The sequence below is a fragment of the Aythya fuligula genome, chromosome 9 (assembly GCF_009819795.1).
Source record: "Aythya fuligula isolate bAytFul2 chromosome 9, bAytFul2.pri, whole genome shotgun sequence".
In the NCBI taxonomy this organism is placed as follows: domain Eukaryota; kingdom Metazoa; phylum Chordata; class Aves; order Anseriformes; family Anatidae; genus Aythya; species Aythya fuligula.
The window spans coordinates 20,165,675-20,180,506 of record NC_045567.1 but is presented as its reverse complement, the minus strand read 5'-3'; the positions used below and the strand labels follow the sequence as shown (position 1 = coordinate 20,180,506).

The 14,832-nt window shown below is 36.4% G+C and overlaps 1 protein-coding gene across 1 annotated transcript in view; it reads left to right on the top strand.

The window, feature by feature from the left end:
* Positions 1 to 14,832, top strand: part of NAALADL2 (N-acetylated alpha-linked acidic dipeptidase like 2) — a 328,471-nt gene that overhangs the window by 151,953 nt on the left and 161,686 nt on the right. Inside the window, exon 5 of the mRNA XM_032193291.1 lies at positions 2,867 to 2,986. Coding sequence (XP_032049182.1) covers positions 2,867 to 2,986 — 120 coding nt within the window. The remainder of the gene's footprint in view (positions 1 to 2,866; positions 2,987 to 14,832) is intronic.

The window sequence follows — 14,832 nt, the reverse complement described above, 5'->3', positions numbered from 1 at the left end:
AATAAATGTAATAGTTTCTAGACTGTCCAGCCAAAATGTTATGATTTTGTTCTAAACTCTTACACTGAGTTAGTTCAGGAGGGGAGGAGCCATATGTAGTTTTACTCGAGATAATGTTTTATTTTGGTTCTTTGCAATTTTAACTGAAGTCTAGATCAGATTAACCATGCAAACCTCCAGCAGCTATCAGTAATGTTACCAGACTGAACTTGGACACATACATCATATGGAAGATGTGTAAACTCTTTGTTTTATAGACTCAGCTGCTTTTTCATTTTTTAATGACTTCTTGCATGTAATCTCAATATATAAAAGTATTTGATAGCTTTGATGTTGGGATTTTTAACATTTGGAGCAAAGAACATGGCCTGCAGTGTTTGGGGTAACAAGAAGTAAAATTTGAGTTCTCACTGAATTAAAAAATGAGCTCTGTTTTTTTAGGGCCTTTTATTTAGTCTGCTCTTGTCAAGTGCATATGTTGGCTGGGAAGGACCGGTGAACAGCTCTTGAAGAAGCAGTTTGTATCCATAAATTAACAAAGAATATCCAAGGGCAGTTGCTAAATGTATTAATAATTGTGCAAACGTAGTTTTCCTGTTTACAGAGTGGTGGATAGCACCCTGGAGGAGCAGCTAGCAAAAATGATGCAAAGAGAAGAGGCACATAAATGTGGGCAAGCATCTCATTTTCACACAGGCATACTGTAGAAGCAAATGGTTTGATACTTCATTATGTCATATCTTTGTGTATTGATTTTGCCTCAGGAAAAGTCAGTGTAGGTTCTCATATGACTGATGAAAGCTCTGATTTTCAGTTTGCTTGAGGGTAAGTGGGAAAGGCACTGGGTCCAAAGGAATTAGATAAGAGGTCTCCCCAGAAATCATCCTATGCATAACCTCTCAAGCTGTAAGACTTTTGAGACTAATAATTATTACGCTCCAGTGTACGTATTGATACAGCTGTAGGTACAAATTAAAATAAAGCTGAGATCTACAAAATAAAGCAAAAATTTTGTCAACTTCAAGGAAGTATGCCAATTAATTCCCTTTCCTCATTTGAGATGAACTGTGTATAACCAGGTTACTTCTGTGAGATCTTTTCGGATAAGAGTATTAAATTAAGTAAAATATAAAATAGTTTCCAATAGTATAATTACTAATTCTCTTGATTTTTTCATTCATTTCAGATACAGTAATCACACAGGAAAATTTATATTGCATTTTAGCCTATAGTCATCATTTGAATTTTATATGAAATAGTTTTCATGTTCTTCAGACGTTAAAACCCCGTATATTTATAAAATAATAATAAAACCCTGTATGAAGTGCCAGATTTTATGTGCCTATGTTTCAGTATTTGGTGTTAAATCGGATGTTTGCCTGTTGCAGAAGCGTTTTATTACTTTGGCTGAGCTTTCTGAATATCTGGTTTACACAGTAGTGATGACATGTTACAGACTTAGGAACTTCCTAACTTGAAAATTTTAAAGAATGCATTTAAGTACACAGACTTTGGAAAAAAAAAATAAAAAAAAATAATATATATATATATATATGAATTCATCTTAAATGTTAAAGCACAAACTCATAATTGTCAGATAGAATTGTATAAGGATAAATACTTTCCTAAAACACCCATCTTTAGGAATCTAGTAAAATTTCGCACATCCTACATAGCCAGAATAACTGTTGCTAGAATTTAAATAGCTTGTGTGAAATGTCCAAAGCCAGAACTGTTGCCTTTGGCAGTGAGTCCATAGTTACTGAAACTGAACTGAAAGAGAAGCTTTTCCATCTTGCACTGCTCATCTCATTTTAAGTTTTAAACACTCATGTAAGATTCTTGTGTTTTCTTGTGTTTGTATTTCATATGAACACTGTGTAAGGAATTTAGAGGTACCAGAATTTCGTTTATGATGTACTGAAAACTTCACAACATTCTAAAAAAAAATGATTATCCTCATACGTGGTTTTTGCCAGAATTTAGTGCTATAAATGTATGAGAAAAATGCCCTTGGTGATTCTTAAATTTTGTGTGTATATTTATTAATCTATATGTATACTTACATATTTATAAATCTATTTATGTTTACTTGTAAATCTATTTATGTATACATATTAAATCCTTGAAAACTCCTCTTGGAGTTTTTTTTTCCTTTACAGCCAATGCTTGACACTGAATAATAACTTAGCCTACATATTCTTGCGCTGTCCAAACTGAAGTGCTGAACATCTTCATGCTTTAAAGATTTTGCAGTTGGTTGGAAGTGGTTCTACGTTAATATAAAAAAAAAAATAAGTATTAATAGAAAAGTTTAAGCATCGGAGTGGTGTAATCAGTTGTAAATGTGGTTATCTAATGCATGGATAACTGATAAGAAAATACGTCATCAATTAAGCAAGGTTGTTTAAGGATCATACGAGATCCCCTAATTAAAACTTTGTATTGGTAGAGTGTGTATCTTTAGATGTTGTCACATGGTCTGTATAAACATTCACTCTCTCCTGAAATGCTTTACAAGACTCCATCTCCTTTTAAGAAAATAAGTAGAGGTTAGTTATTATCTCTTACGTGGTTTTAAATGCATTCCTGTAGCTAATGAGGGGAAATTTTCATCATAATCAGCACCATTTATGGGGGGTGGGGGTGGAAGGAAGGTATTTTCTTTCACAACTGAGGAATTGTGATTGAAAACCAGAAGGCAGCAATGTATCTGTCAGATTTAGTTCTCAAGCTCTTTGCTATTACAACTATTGCCATAACTAGGAAATGGGATTAAGATACTCACAACTTCAGTTCTGTGGAAGGAGCACCCTCACTGATGCATGGTTGTAGGCATAATCTGAATTTTGTCTTCTCTTTACAGGCAGAACTTGTTGATATACAGTATGGGACCGTAGAAGACTTGATCCGGATTCAAGCCATTACAAACGTGACCAAAAAAATCGCACTTTTGAAGCTAGGACAATCACCTTTACTTTATAAGGTTAGTCTTACACTTGCTGTATTTTAACTGATTTATTTATTTCTTTTTTGAGTTTCAAACTACCAAAACTAGCCTTTTTCATTCTACCCCAACAAGTCAAGATTTACTAGCATTCAGATTCTTTGTTAATGCTAGCCACTTGGATTCACAATGTCTCTTACATGTTACAGTTACTTATTTTGCTGCATATTGTACAGTGCCCCAGTACGATGCTGTATTTTCCCACGTGCCCTATAAACCATTTGGCAAATAAAGAAATCCTATGGGGGGAAAAAAAAAAGGCAGCTGTGATTAGGAGTAGTTGGATCTTTGTTAAAACTGTACATGTAATACTGTGGAAATCTTGTTTCTACATTATTATATGTGGTGCTTGGCCTGCTGGCTGTAGGTTAAGCGTGCTGGGAGAAGAAGCAGAGCACAGTGTGTGCTTTCCTGACCTTCGGCTTATGGGGTCTTTCCAGTCCCTGTGGGCTGTGTCTAAACCCCAGTGCTTTTGGTCTCATGACAGATACATATATGCTGCTGCAAGCACTGAGATTGTGAAGTTGTAAGCAATAGAAAACACTACAGGAGGAGTAATACTGTTGGTTATGGATTTGTTAAAGAAATTACATCAGAACCAGATTATAGTTGTGCTTCGTGGAGCAGGTGCTATTGCCTTCCTAGCTCTTTCTGCCATCCTTACCACCTCAGAGGGAAGAAAGCATGAGCTGGAGAACAGCACTAATTTCTGTGGCGTTTCTGCTGTGTACCCTGAGATGCACGGATAGACATTTATCCTCCCTGCCATGAATGACCAGGCACTCCTGTAAAATCACAGGGATTTACTGGTCTGTGGATGGGCTACCAGCAGGTCAGAATGAGCACCGTTTTCTTCTTTTCTTTCACGTTCTTTGGTTGCAATTATGTGGGGAGGGCTGCATGTGTATGTGTCTGCTCATTCTTCTGTAAGTCCAGCCCTGGCAGACAGCACAGAGGTTGAGCTCAATAGTCCACTGGCACATTAGATATAATAGACTGAACATATAAAACATTTAAACTCTGAATGTCAACGGCCTTCTATTGCTAATATTTTATAAACAGAATGCTGTTTTGCCTTTCAGAAAATACACTAGCCCAATAAATAATTAAACAATTCATTCCCAATCCACAGAAGCAATTATAAAACAACAATAACTCCAGATCTTATAATTAACAGAATTAGGATCTGCTTTGTCGGCCATAGAAAGCCCAATCGGGGACCACAACACAGGTTCAGAAAATAAGCACTTAATATTTTTTCTATAGGAATAATATTTGTCTCAATAAAAAATGCCATTTTCAACTGAGCAGCTTTAGCTCTTTGTCTAAATTATTTAGATGCAATCTAATTATGCTCGTGAAAGGTCAGTTATCATTGTTGGAACTTGGCTGTTGTGCGTTATTTCCACCCATAGATCTTGCACTGCATTTCAATGCTGACTGACAAAAATAATGAAATAGCAGTTGGGGCTCATAATGTAGGAATTTGATAGAGATGCAAAGTTTGCTGTAATAGCATTGTCTACAGTGTCTTTGAAATGGACTTCTTACCAATTTAATTCTGTTCCTGTATGTACTTGTCAAGTAAGTACTTGCAGGACTGAATTACCAAGTAGTGCAGCTGAAGGAGGGCAAGACTGTTGGTGCTGAGGACTGGGCACATCTCAGGAGCTTTTACTCTGGATCCGCTGCAGTCTGGTCCAAAGGAGTAAATGCTAATTGGTAGCTGAAGTAGATGAGCACCATTAGTGCTCATCTACTATTCCAAAAGCATCCATTTTGCATGTTCAGAGAGTGTTAAGCAATATGAACCAACGTGTGGGGAGTGGTGATGATCAGAAAAAGTTCCTGATCTGAACTAAGATGGCAGGGCACCCAAACGTATTTGATGTCAGTTTAATAATGCTTACTGGAGTCTTGAGGAGAAAACAAACAAACAAACAAAACAGCAATCCCTCAAACCCATGTTTTGTGTTCTGCTCATGCAGGTGGCAAGTTTGCCCTTTATTTGTTATTTCTTCTTTTTGAGGTTGTAAACTGTCTTTTTTTTTTTTTTTTTTTTTGGGATATAGATTGTGTCTCTCTGGTTGTGAAATGGCCATAATCTTTTAAAAGTATGAGGAAAATATGTGGAGGATAGAAATAGTCTTCTTTCATAAGGAATATTTGAAATAAAAGAGAAAGATTGCATTAAACAGCAAGTTCTCCTAGTCTTAGTGGGCCCATATCTCACCGCTGAATCTACTTTTTGTCTCTTTTCCCCCTAAATTTTGTTTCTGTATTTACCGAGTCTATTTTAGCAGATGCTTCCCTCTGCCTATATTTTCCTTATCTCTGTAGTCCACGTGCTTGGTTTTACATCACATTAAAACAGAACACTACTTCATAGCTGAGCTGTCACTATATATATATATTATTATTTTTTTTAATTTTTTAACCGGTTTACTTTCCAATTTCTGTATTTAACTTGCATCTTTCACATTTTAATGCTTTTTAATTTTTCATTATTATTACTTTATACAAATATCTTACTTGGGATTTGGGTCTTATTTTTATAGATGCTGCACCGAGGTGCCTAAAGAGGTTTTTATCTTTGAAACACAATTTCTTATCTTGTCTTTGTTTTTCAGTTTTGCATTTTCCTTTGCATGGGCATGCCTTTTGCTTCTCTCTCTTTTACTGCCTTCTAGACTGTTTTTCTGTGTTCTTCCTATTCTCACCTTTTGTTTTTTCATTTTATTTATTTATTTTTTAAGTCTCACCTATTCTTTCTCTCCCTACTGTGTCCATTGGAAAAAGGCTGAAAGAAATGGTAAACTGCTGCTGACAGAAAGTTCACCATGAAAACTGAAGAACACTTCAGTGCTTTTATCATGTATGTGAAAAAAAAAAAGGCATGTGGTGGTAAAATAAATAAAATAAAAAACAGCTATCAAGGGGATATTTCATAGAAATATGCCCAAGTGATAGAAATTTGAGTATTTTGGGATAAATACTGGCAGTATTTATCATGTTTATTTTAAAATGAATGCTAAAACTGGGAGAAAAGAATGATGGATGTGATAACCCTTCCTCAAGGGCTGGAGAAAGTTATAGTACGGAAAAGGCAGACTCATTTTCAAAGGTAACCAAAAGGTTTAGGAATTTATGACTCCCAGCATTTGTCTGGATGCTTTCCTGTAGCAACACAAGAAAAGGCAGCTGACTGAAGAGGGGGACATACAAGCAGTACTCGCATGATGTGCTACCTTGGTATGGCTGTGATGCTAGTAGTCTTTTGCTACCAGGCACAGCACTGAGTAATTGATGGACAATTTTTAAACTACCATGGCTACTCCTAAAGTGATTTTGTGGCTACAGACCGAGACACTTTTAAGAGCCAGATTATTGCTGAGTAAAGAGGGGAATGGATTTGGAACAAGAAAAGCTTTCTTAAGGAGAAAGCTGAAACTAGACAAATTTAAAATGGAAATGAAGCTCATCTTCTGGAACCAGCTTTTCCAGAGAAAAGGTGGAATACTTGTTTTCTCACACCTTCCAATTCAAAGTGACGGCCTTCTGGCATTCTGGCTATAAGGAAAATGTGCCACAGTCACAGAAATTATGTTCTGGTGGAAGTCAGGGTATTGGGGTCACTGGTGAACTTCAGGAACTAGTTACATCCAGTAGTAGGTCAGGGCACACTCGCTATGTCCTTGAATAAGAAGAATCCATAAATGTGGGGGAAGATAATGAAACTTATTACCAGTGGTTAAGCAAATCACTTTTGTGATGTAAAATACCTTCCTTGGAAAGAGCAGCTTGAGCTGCCTGCTGTGTTTGTAGACAGAAACATCCTCTTCCAATAGCATAAAATGTGTGGTGACAAAAAGACTGATTAAACCACCTCACTAGCACACAGCTGCTCTGCCCTAAAGCTTGTCTGAGTATATGTCATGACTGTGAACACATAAAAGAAGCCAGAGGAGGGTGTCTTTTTTCAGGAAGAACTGCACAGTAATTTCAATATTCACCCTCTGGAAATATCATGACTGGATTCATTTTTTGAAGAATGTGGTGAGTCTTGATCGTGATTTAATCTTTTGGTTTTGGGATTCGAGGAAAAGACATAATTTCTATCCTAAATTAACTTTTAATAGAGTAACAAAAGCCCTGAAGGCCAAACCACTTCATCTTTAGAGTGTTCACATATTAACATTTTTTTCACATCCATTAAATGAAGACGTTGTTCTAATGTGTAAATATCTGTATTTATTTTAATAATTTACAGTCTTCATAAATATTCATACAATTGATTTTTATCTGTCATAAAGTTTAGAAGCATGGATGCTTGCATCGTTATGCAGAAGTTATTGGTAGGCATTTACAAGGATTTAGGAAATGGAAAAGAATCTTAGAGTAAAAGCCATTTGCAAAAACGTTTCTATTTAAAAATTGCATTTTAAATCAATTTACTTTGGAAAAAGTCACTGCACATTTCTACTGTCTACATTGTTTTATTTCTTTTTTCTTTTGAAGTTTGTATTTTTCTATCTGGCACGTTTTATGGCTAGCAGATATAACTGTAAAGATGACATTTGAAATTGCCATTTAACTGAGACTCCCTCCCTCCCTTCCTTCCTCCCCCCATTATATACATATGTGTATATGTGTATCCATATGAATGAATATACATGCATGTGTATATATTTATAAACTACGTAGTTTTTCAGGGATTCTAAACACCTGGTATATGTTTCATTATAAAGGATGCTGGTTTTTTATTTTGTAGGATGAATTTTTTTTCCAAGGCATATAAAGAGTTTATATACCTATTTCCCATGTGAGTGCTGTGGGATATATAATGATATTATATCCCTTCGTGAAGCCCTTCTTGGAAATTGGGGCCAGAGGTGTAGGTAGTATGAATAAAAGTTATAGAAGAGTATAAAACTGGACCTGGCGATTTGGATTTGAAGCATTTATATAGTCCATTCCTTAGGGGAGATGAGCTTGTATCTCATTCCGGATAATTCTTTATCTATTTTAAGGATTTCAAGTATAGAGATCTGATAATTTTCCTCAGTAATGTTTTCCAGGACTGTACCATGCAACAGTGCATGTGAAGCCTGTTAATTTTGCCCTTTGTGCTTGAAATGTGCCCAGCAGGGGTTTCCACTAGCCTTTGTATGCCCTGAGTTTATAGGAGATACCCTCCTTCAAGTCTCTTGCGTTTATTGGTGTTCTTTATCCCTCCTCCCCCCAAATACTATCAGGTTTAGATCACTTCTGTTCCTAACCTTCCCGTTCTCAGCTTCTTTCATCCATTAGAAACGCTGTAGTCTAAAGAAAGCTACCTTTCATTTTTTTCTTCACTTCCTATACCAAAAAACCTTCTGTTCCAAGGTCTTTGCAAAATTTACTGGAAAGCAGTCTGTATGAAAAAGCAGTTTATGTAATTGAGTTTTCACACTGCCATCAATCCTGCTCCTGATGATGCTTTTGGTCAGCTATTTACCTCTTCCTGATGTCATGACTCATGGAATGATAACACACAAGCTATTTTGTTCCATGATTACTGAGAAGTTTTGTTTGTTCTGAAGAAAGAGCATGGCTCTTCCTTCATCTGAAAGTGTATCAAATTTAAATGATTGATAGATATACTTCAGTTATATTCCTCCTGCTTTGACTGATAACAATACTTCCTTGTTTTTGAACAGAAGGGACAAGCTGTAACAGCTAATTAGAAAAACGTGGAGGCGCCCTACCTTGATGCCATTAATCTGTTCTGGGTTTGGGTGACTGAAGAATTCGCCCTCAGCCCATTGAGTTACACATACCTGAGGTTAAAAAAAAAAAAGTATCTCCACACAGATTTACCACTTAATGTTTCAACCTGAAGTCAATAATTTTAAAATATTATTTGCAAACTTATTTTAGAGCAGCTTAAAAAATACAAATATGAAATATTTGACAAAACTTTGCTCTTATCTCTTTAGTCACTGCAGCAAATAAAAGTAGAGAAAGAATTCCTTCTTTAGGCAGCCAAATTGGGGGAAAGTAATTGACTCTTGTAAGCAGAAAGATGAATATGTGAGGGGTGGGGTAGGAGAAGAGCAATCAATGTCCAGGAGGAAGCACAACTGTAGCACAGCTTGTCGATATTCTCTAGCAATTAACATTTTGGTTGCATCAGTAAAAGGACTTCGGGTTACTACTCATTTCATTTTCATTACAAAACCCTGGGTATGTTTGAGTGGAAGGAAAAGTGTTCTATTAGCAGAGTAAACAAGGAGGCACACAAGTTAATAAGAAAAGGTAGATATTGATTATTCTGCAATTCTGATGCCACAGAATTTTTCCAGAAGGTTTTGAGTTGTCGCTGCTGTTTTGCATGCATACGTGTATTCCCAGATCTAGTTCCCATTCTCTCTTTTACTTCTGGAGTGATACAGAAGTTCCTGAGCTCCCAGGGCTGAATCAAACACTAAATTCTTAGCTATTTTAATGGCTCTGTAGTTCTGTTATTTTCAGTAATGCTGACCATGAGTTTTTCTCTTCTGCAAATGATTCTAAATATTCACATATTAAATTGGCTGTTTAATTGCAGAATTAAACAGCCAATTCATCTGTTGAAAAATTAGTCCATCTCCTATTATAAATCACTGCTTCGTGAGGGAGTGGGATGACCATTTTATAGCAGGTCTCATCCGATTAATACAATACGCTTAAATTGAGTGAGAGTGTAAGTGGCTGCCTCCATTAAGAAATGGAGGATGGCTGACTCTCATTAAAAAAATTTGATTCTGGGGTCTTCTGAAGCTCTTGTCGGATTTTAGAGGTGTGAATCCCAAGCATAATTTTCTATTTTATCAAGCCCTTAAAAAGTGAGTAGTAAATGCAATCATCCAATTTACTGAGTGCTGTGACCTGATAAATGGTGCAAAGTCAAGTGAAATGGCTTTGCTGTGAGGCAATTGTTCTGAAGCAAAGCCGAGCAAAGAAATCCATTGCCTCAATTTGTACCTCACAGCCTTAGATCCACACAGCTGATCAGCCGCTTGTATGCAGGGCAATAGGAAAGATGTACACACCTTCTCTTTCCATTATAAAGTCTAAACCTTTCGCATCTGGTTTTCTGCAGATGCAGTATGCACTAGCCAGACTTCTGCAGTGGCCTTGGACTTTTTCTGCTGCTCATATATAAGGAATTCTAGGTCATTGATGTTTTTTTCTGCCCAAGCCACTAATTGAGCTGGCCCTTCACATTTGTTGAACTTGGGCTTCACAAAAGAGCCACTGACAGACAAATTATCTGTGCCTATTTTCATCTCAGGTGTTTCCAGGCCATACTGTTTGATTTCAACAACAGATGAAAAAGCGCAAAAGAAAGTGGGAGTGTATAAAAGCTCTGAGTAGAGATGAGGAGTGAATATACAGAGCCTCATTCTGCCTGGCCTAACTGCCTGGAGGTTCTCTGAAAGCACCAGATACTGACGGAGGTGGAGCAGTGCAAACCATGCCCTTCGTCATCCCAACCACCCACCCAAACAACTCTGCAAGGGATAATTACAGCCCAGCAGTGTACATGCTGGTTATTTCCTAAATTTATGGTGACCAGAGGACAAGGTTGTCTTTCTTCAGACAAGTTTTCTTTTTCTTTATAAGTACACCCCTCATTGTACATTTGCATTGTACAACATGTTCTGTAGTAATTACGGGTTTATGGTTTTATTAAAAAGAGGTTATGCTGTTTAATGGATGGCCTTTTCAGGCTTTTTTAGCCTTTTTTTTTTTTTTCTTGTTTCAAAGTAATTATTTCTTCATAACCACTTTCTTCATTTACATATCTGAGAATTGATTTGAAAGGTATCAAAATCATTACTGTTGAAGAAACTATATAAAACTGTTATTTAACAGAGTACGGAATTAAATAGTTCTGTTTCTGGTGTCAACATTTTGTTTGATAAATCAGGACATTGCAGATTGCAGATTACTGCTACTTAACTACTCATGCCTTGTTGCTTTTTTGCCTTTTTTTTTTGCCTTTTTTTTTTTTTTGTCTGTACTTTAAAATTCATCTAAGTTAACATAGTTAAGCAAAAATTGTTTCAGTAAGCCTGAGGGTTCTGTGAATAGAAATAGCTTTGAAGCTGGTCCTACAGTTTAGGAAATGTAGCCAGGTCCAGAATTTGGCTGGAATGGCACTTAGGTTCTGCATGGCTTTAGAAATTCATCTGTGAGAACTGGTTCACAAAATCAGCACTCGTGATTTATGTATGAAAATCTGAATTCTGCCCTTTCAAATACACCCGTAGTTTGCATTGTGATCCGAACTTTGAGTAAAAACGCGGTCTTGCTGAATGCTGATAGCCAACCTTTTCATTGGTGTCAGTGGGATTAGGTTTTTATACTTTATATTCTATAGCCTATAGAATTTTTTGATTATTTTCCCTAGGGTTATTTAATGCACTCCTTTCAGATCATCTGTAGCTGAATTTTGTGGAACATATCTGGGTAAAATACATAACTGCTTGTCTGCAGGGTTTTAGGAGGTCTTTTTTTTTTTCTTCTTTCAAGAGGTGGAAGGGTACTTTTGGCATTCTATCTTTTCATTTGTTCTTTCTTTCCCTTGATGGTGCATTTCAATATGAAATTTTAATTCATATTGGATTAAAGGCAATTTATATTAAATTGCACTTTAATTTCATCTTTAGGTCTGAGTGGTTAATTCCCAGACAATAACATGCCCAACAAAGTTAAATTTATCTTCTCTGTTCCTCTAGATCCAGGTCTAAATAAATGGCAATTTGCTCAAGCTTACATGTCCTCCTGCTATGTTTTGATGTTTCTAAGTGGGTTTGGCTTTTGTGTTTTGTTTTGTTTCTTTTGTGCTGTTGTTTTTTGTTGTTGGTGGTAGATTTTTATTTTATTTATTTATTTTTTCCAGTATTGAAGCAATTCTAAGCAACCTGCTAAACACAGTCAATTCTCCGTATTTGAAATTGAAATTGTGATAATTCATGGTGATATTGTATGAAAAAAAATAAAATAAAAATCCAGTGTTTTTTGATACAGACAGCCAACCATGAATGTTGCATGCAAAAGGATTCCTGGGCTTCCTGATGTTCATTGGGAGATGAATATAGAAGTTGCATCAGCACAGTCTCTGTAATGTTAAGTTAAAATTGGTGGGGGCTGCTTCCCCAAACTAGCTTAAGATTCCATACAATAACAAGTAACTTTTCATTGATAGTTGAAAATTTCACATTGCTTTTACACTTCAAATTGCTCTAAAAATCAGGTTCTTGATCGGGTTAAAAAAAATATATAAAATGTTGTTGCTGGTGATAGCCTTGTAATTGTAAATAACCCTGGTATGTGCGTTGGCCAAGGTTTGTCAGGGTTATGTCTAGATACAGGTAATAACTTAAGAGTAGGACAGAATATTTGCATTCTGCGAAGGTTGGAGGAGTGCCTGCACTGATGGTCCAACGTGTTATTTATGGTTTTCCCCTGCAAATTGCTATGCAGCCATCATGAGAGTTCCTACCACGCAGCCTCAGAAGTGACCTTGGGGTGACCTAGCGAGACCACCCTTTCACTAGCAGGAAGCGTATTTTTCATTTCTAAGTCAATCTTGGTTTTCCTGAGAGTAGGAAGTGATTATGTTGCCTTTTATAGCTGTATTCAGTTATATGTGATGGTTTTATGATATAAACTGTCCACTGGGGAACTGACCTGACAACTCATTTCAGTCTGGCCTCCTACTGTGATCTCAGAGTAAAAAAAGATAGCACTTAATCCACTTAACCGCCCGACCATGTCCCATCCCTGTTTATCATATTATGGTGTGTAACAGAAAAAGGCAAGTCCAAATCTGCTGGTTCAGGTGATTCTTGGATTCCAAGTTTAAGAAACCTTTCTGACAGATTATAAATTAGCATACATCTGCCTACTGTAGATGTTTCTCTCTCTCAATAACCATGCACTCCTAGCAATGCAAGGTGTCATGGACACGTGTGGTATGCAGGATCTGCTGTTTACAGGTATCAGATGCAGGTTGTGCCCAGCAATGTAAGGTGGCTCCAGAATAAGAGACTTAAAACATGAAGCTTAAAAAGTGAGATAAAGGGAAGACATTCATTCTGCATTAGGAGAATTGTAAACTAGCCTCCTTTTTCATGTGAGAACTACATGGAACAGCAATCCAATTTAATGTTGTGTTAAAAGATCCGAGAAATCAAGTATTTTTTGCACAGTACTTCACTTGGCTGTAGGGGGAGCCTTAGCCTTTTGCCTTAGCCAAAGTGTTGGAAGGGTGGGTGATACAACATCTGGTAACAAGAAATTTTCACTACAAAGTATTTAATTTTTATTTCATTCCTTCTCAGTGTGATGCAATTCATCACAAATTTGCTAATTATGAGAGGCTGAGATCCTATTAATATGACAAAGTTTATTTCTCAGTAGAGGAATAAGCTTTATACTGTGAGGCTTCTAGCATTCTGCTTTTGCTTCAGAATAATATAGAAACATAGCCTTAACCTTAAGGACATGAATATTCCCTTTATGTGACATGAGGAACATAGTTAAGTGTGTTGTTTAGTATGTTTTACAGGAACAATTCACCTTTAGCAAAAGAAACCATGTCTTCTGTTTTTATTCAGGTAAAGCTCTCTGATGATAATGAGGTCATGACCATAGCATAGTGCTGTTACTGGTGAAATATTGCTACCTGAGACTGTGCAGTGAAATGCACAGACAATCACTTCATAAAAAATGATCATCTGCTTAGTCTTCTGTCATGAAGTTTTTATTAAATTGAAAAAATTCTCCATCATTTATGATGAGAACAGGGAAAAAAAATGTTCCCTGTCAGCCTGGTATTCTTCTCCGACATGAACCATATGCATGGTTCAAGTACCCAGTCATCTTTTCCTTTGGTATGCCTTTACCAAAAATGTCAGCCTGTGGTGGTATGACTTCCTGAAGTGGAGAATGTTAATCTGGCCCATCTTGTTTAATTATCATTATGAGTATTTCATGGACTGGTGTATTCCACTTCTAAACTTCCACAACATCTTGTGGTGATGAGTTCCACTACATACTGATAAATGATTTCTTGATACAGAATTGCACACCCAGGAAAGCAGGTACTTACAGTTCTGGCAATGTTTTACCACTTATTACAAACCCAAAAGAGATGTAACAGCCTACTCACAGAGTATATCAGACATGTAAATGATAGAAGTCAGAGGGTACCAGGTATATGGTAAGCACAAGTCTTTTCCCTTTAAGAATCTTAGAAGAATATGAACTTTTCCTCCTGGTCTCAAGACTAAGAAACAGTGTAATAAAACTCAGTGCTTCAGAAGTCTGTGATCCCTAAATAAAAAACACGCATGTAAGTGGATTTTTTAAGCTTTATTTTTCTGAAATTATGTTAGTTGATGTCTCATGGCCAAGTTGTGTTATATGATGAATGGCTTTGCCTCTGAAAAAGTTTATAACTACTAGGAAAAAGGATACCTTTAACGTTGCTATTAGCTATTATCATATTATTTTACTACACTTCAAGAGGGGAAAAAATCATATTCAAAGGCAGATGTGTGCTTTATGCTTGAAGAAGAAACAACACTTCCTTGTAGATCTCCTGGTGTTGACTTAAGCCCTTGGAATGGTGCCTTCTTAACATTTTGGTCAATTTACACACCTTCATTTTGGAAATCAAATCTTTTTTTTTTTTTTCTGGACAAAGCTTATGTATCTGGGAATCCATGTACTTCAATTTCCTAGCTAAAACCATCTGGGATTTTTATGCAGATGAGTAATACATGATGTTT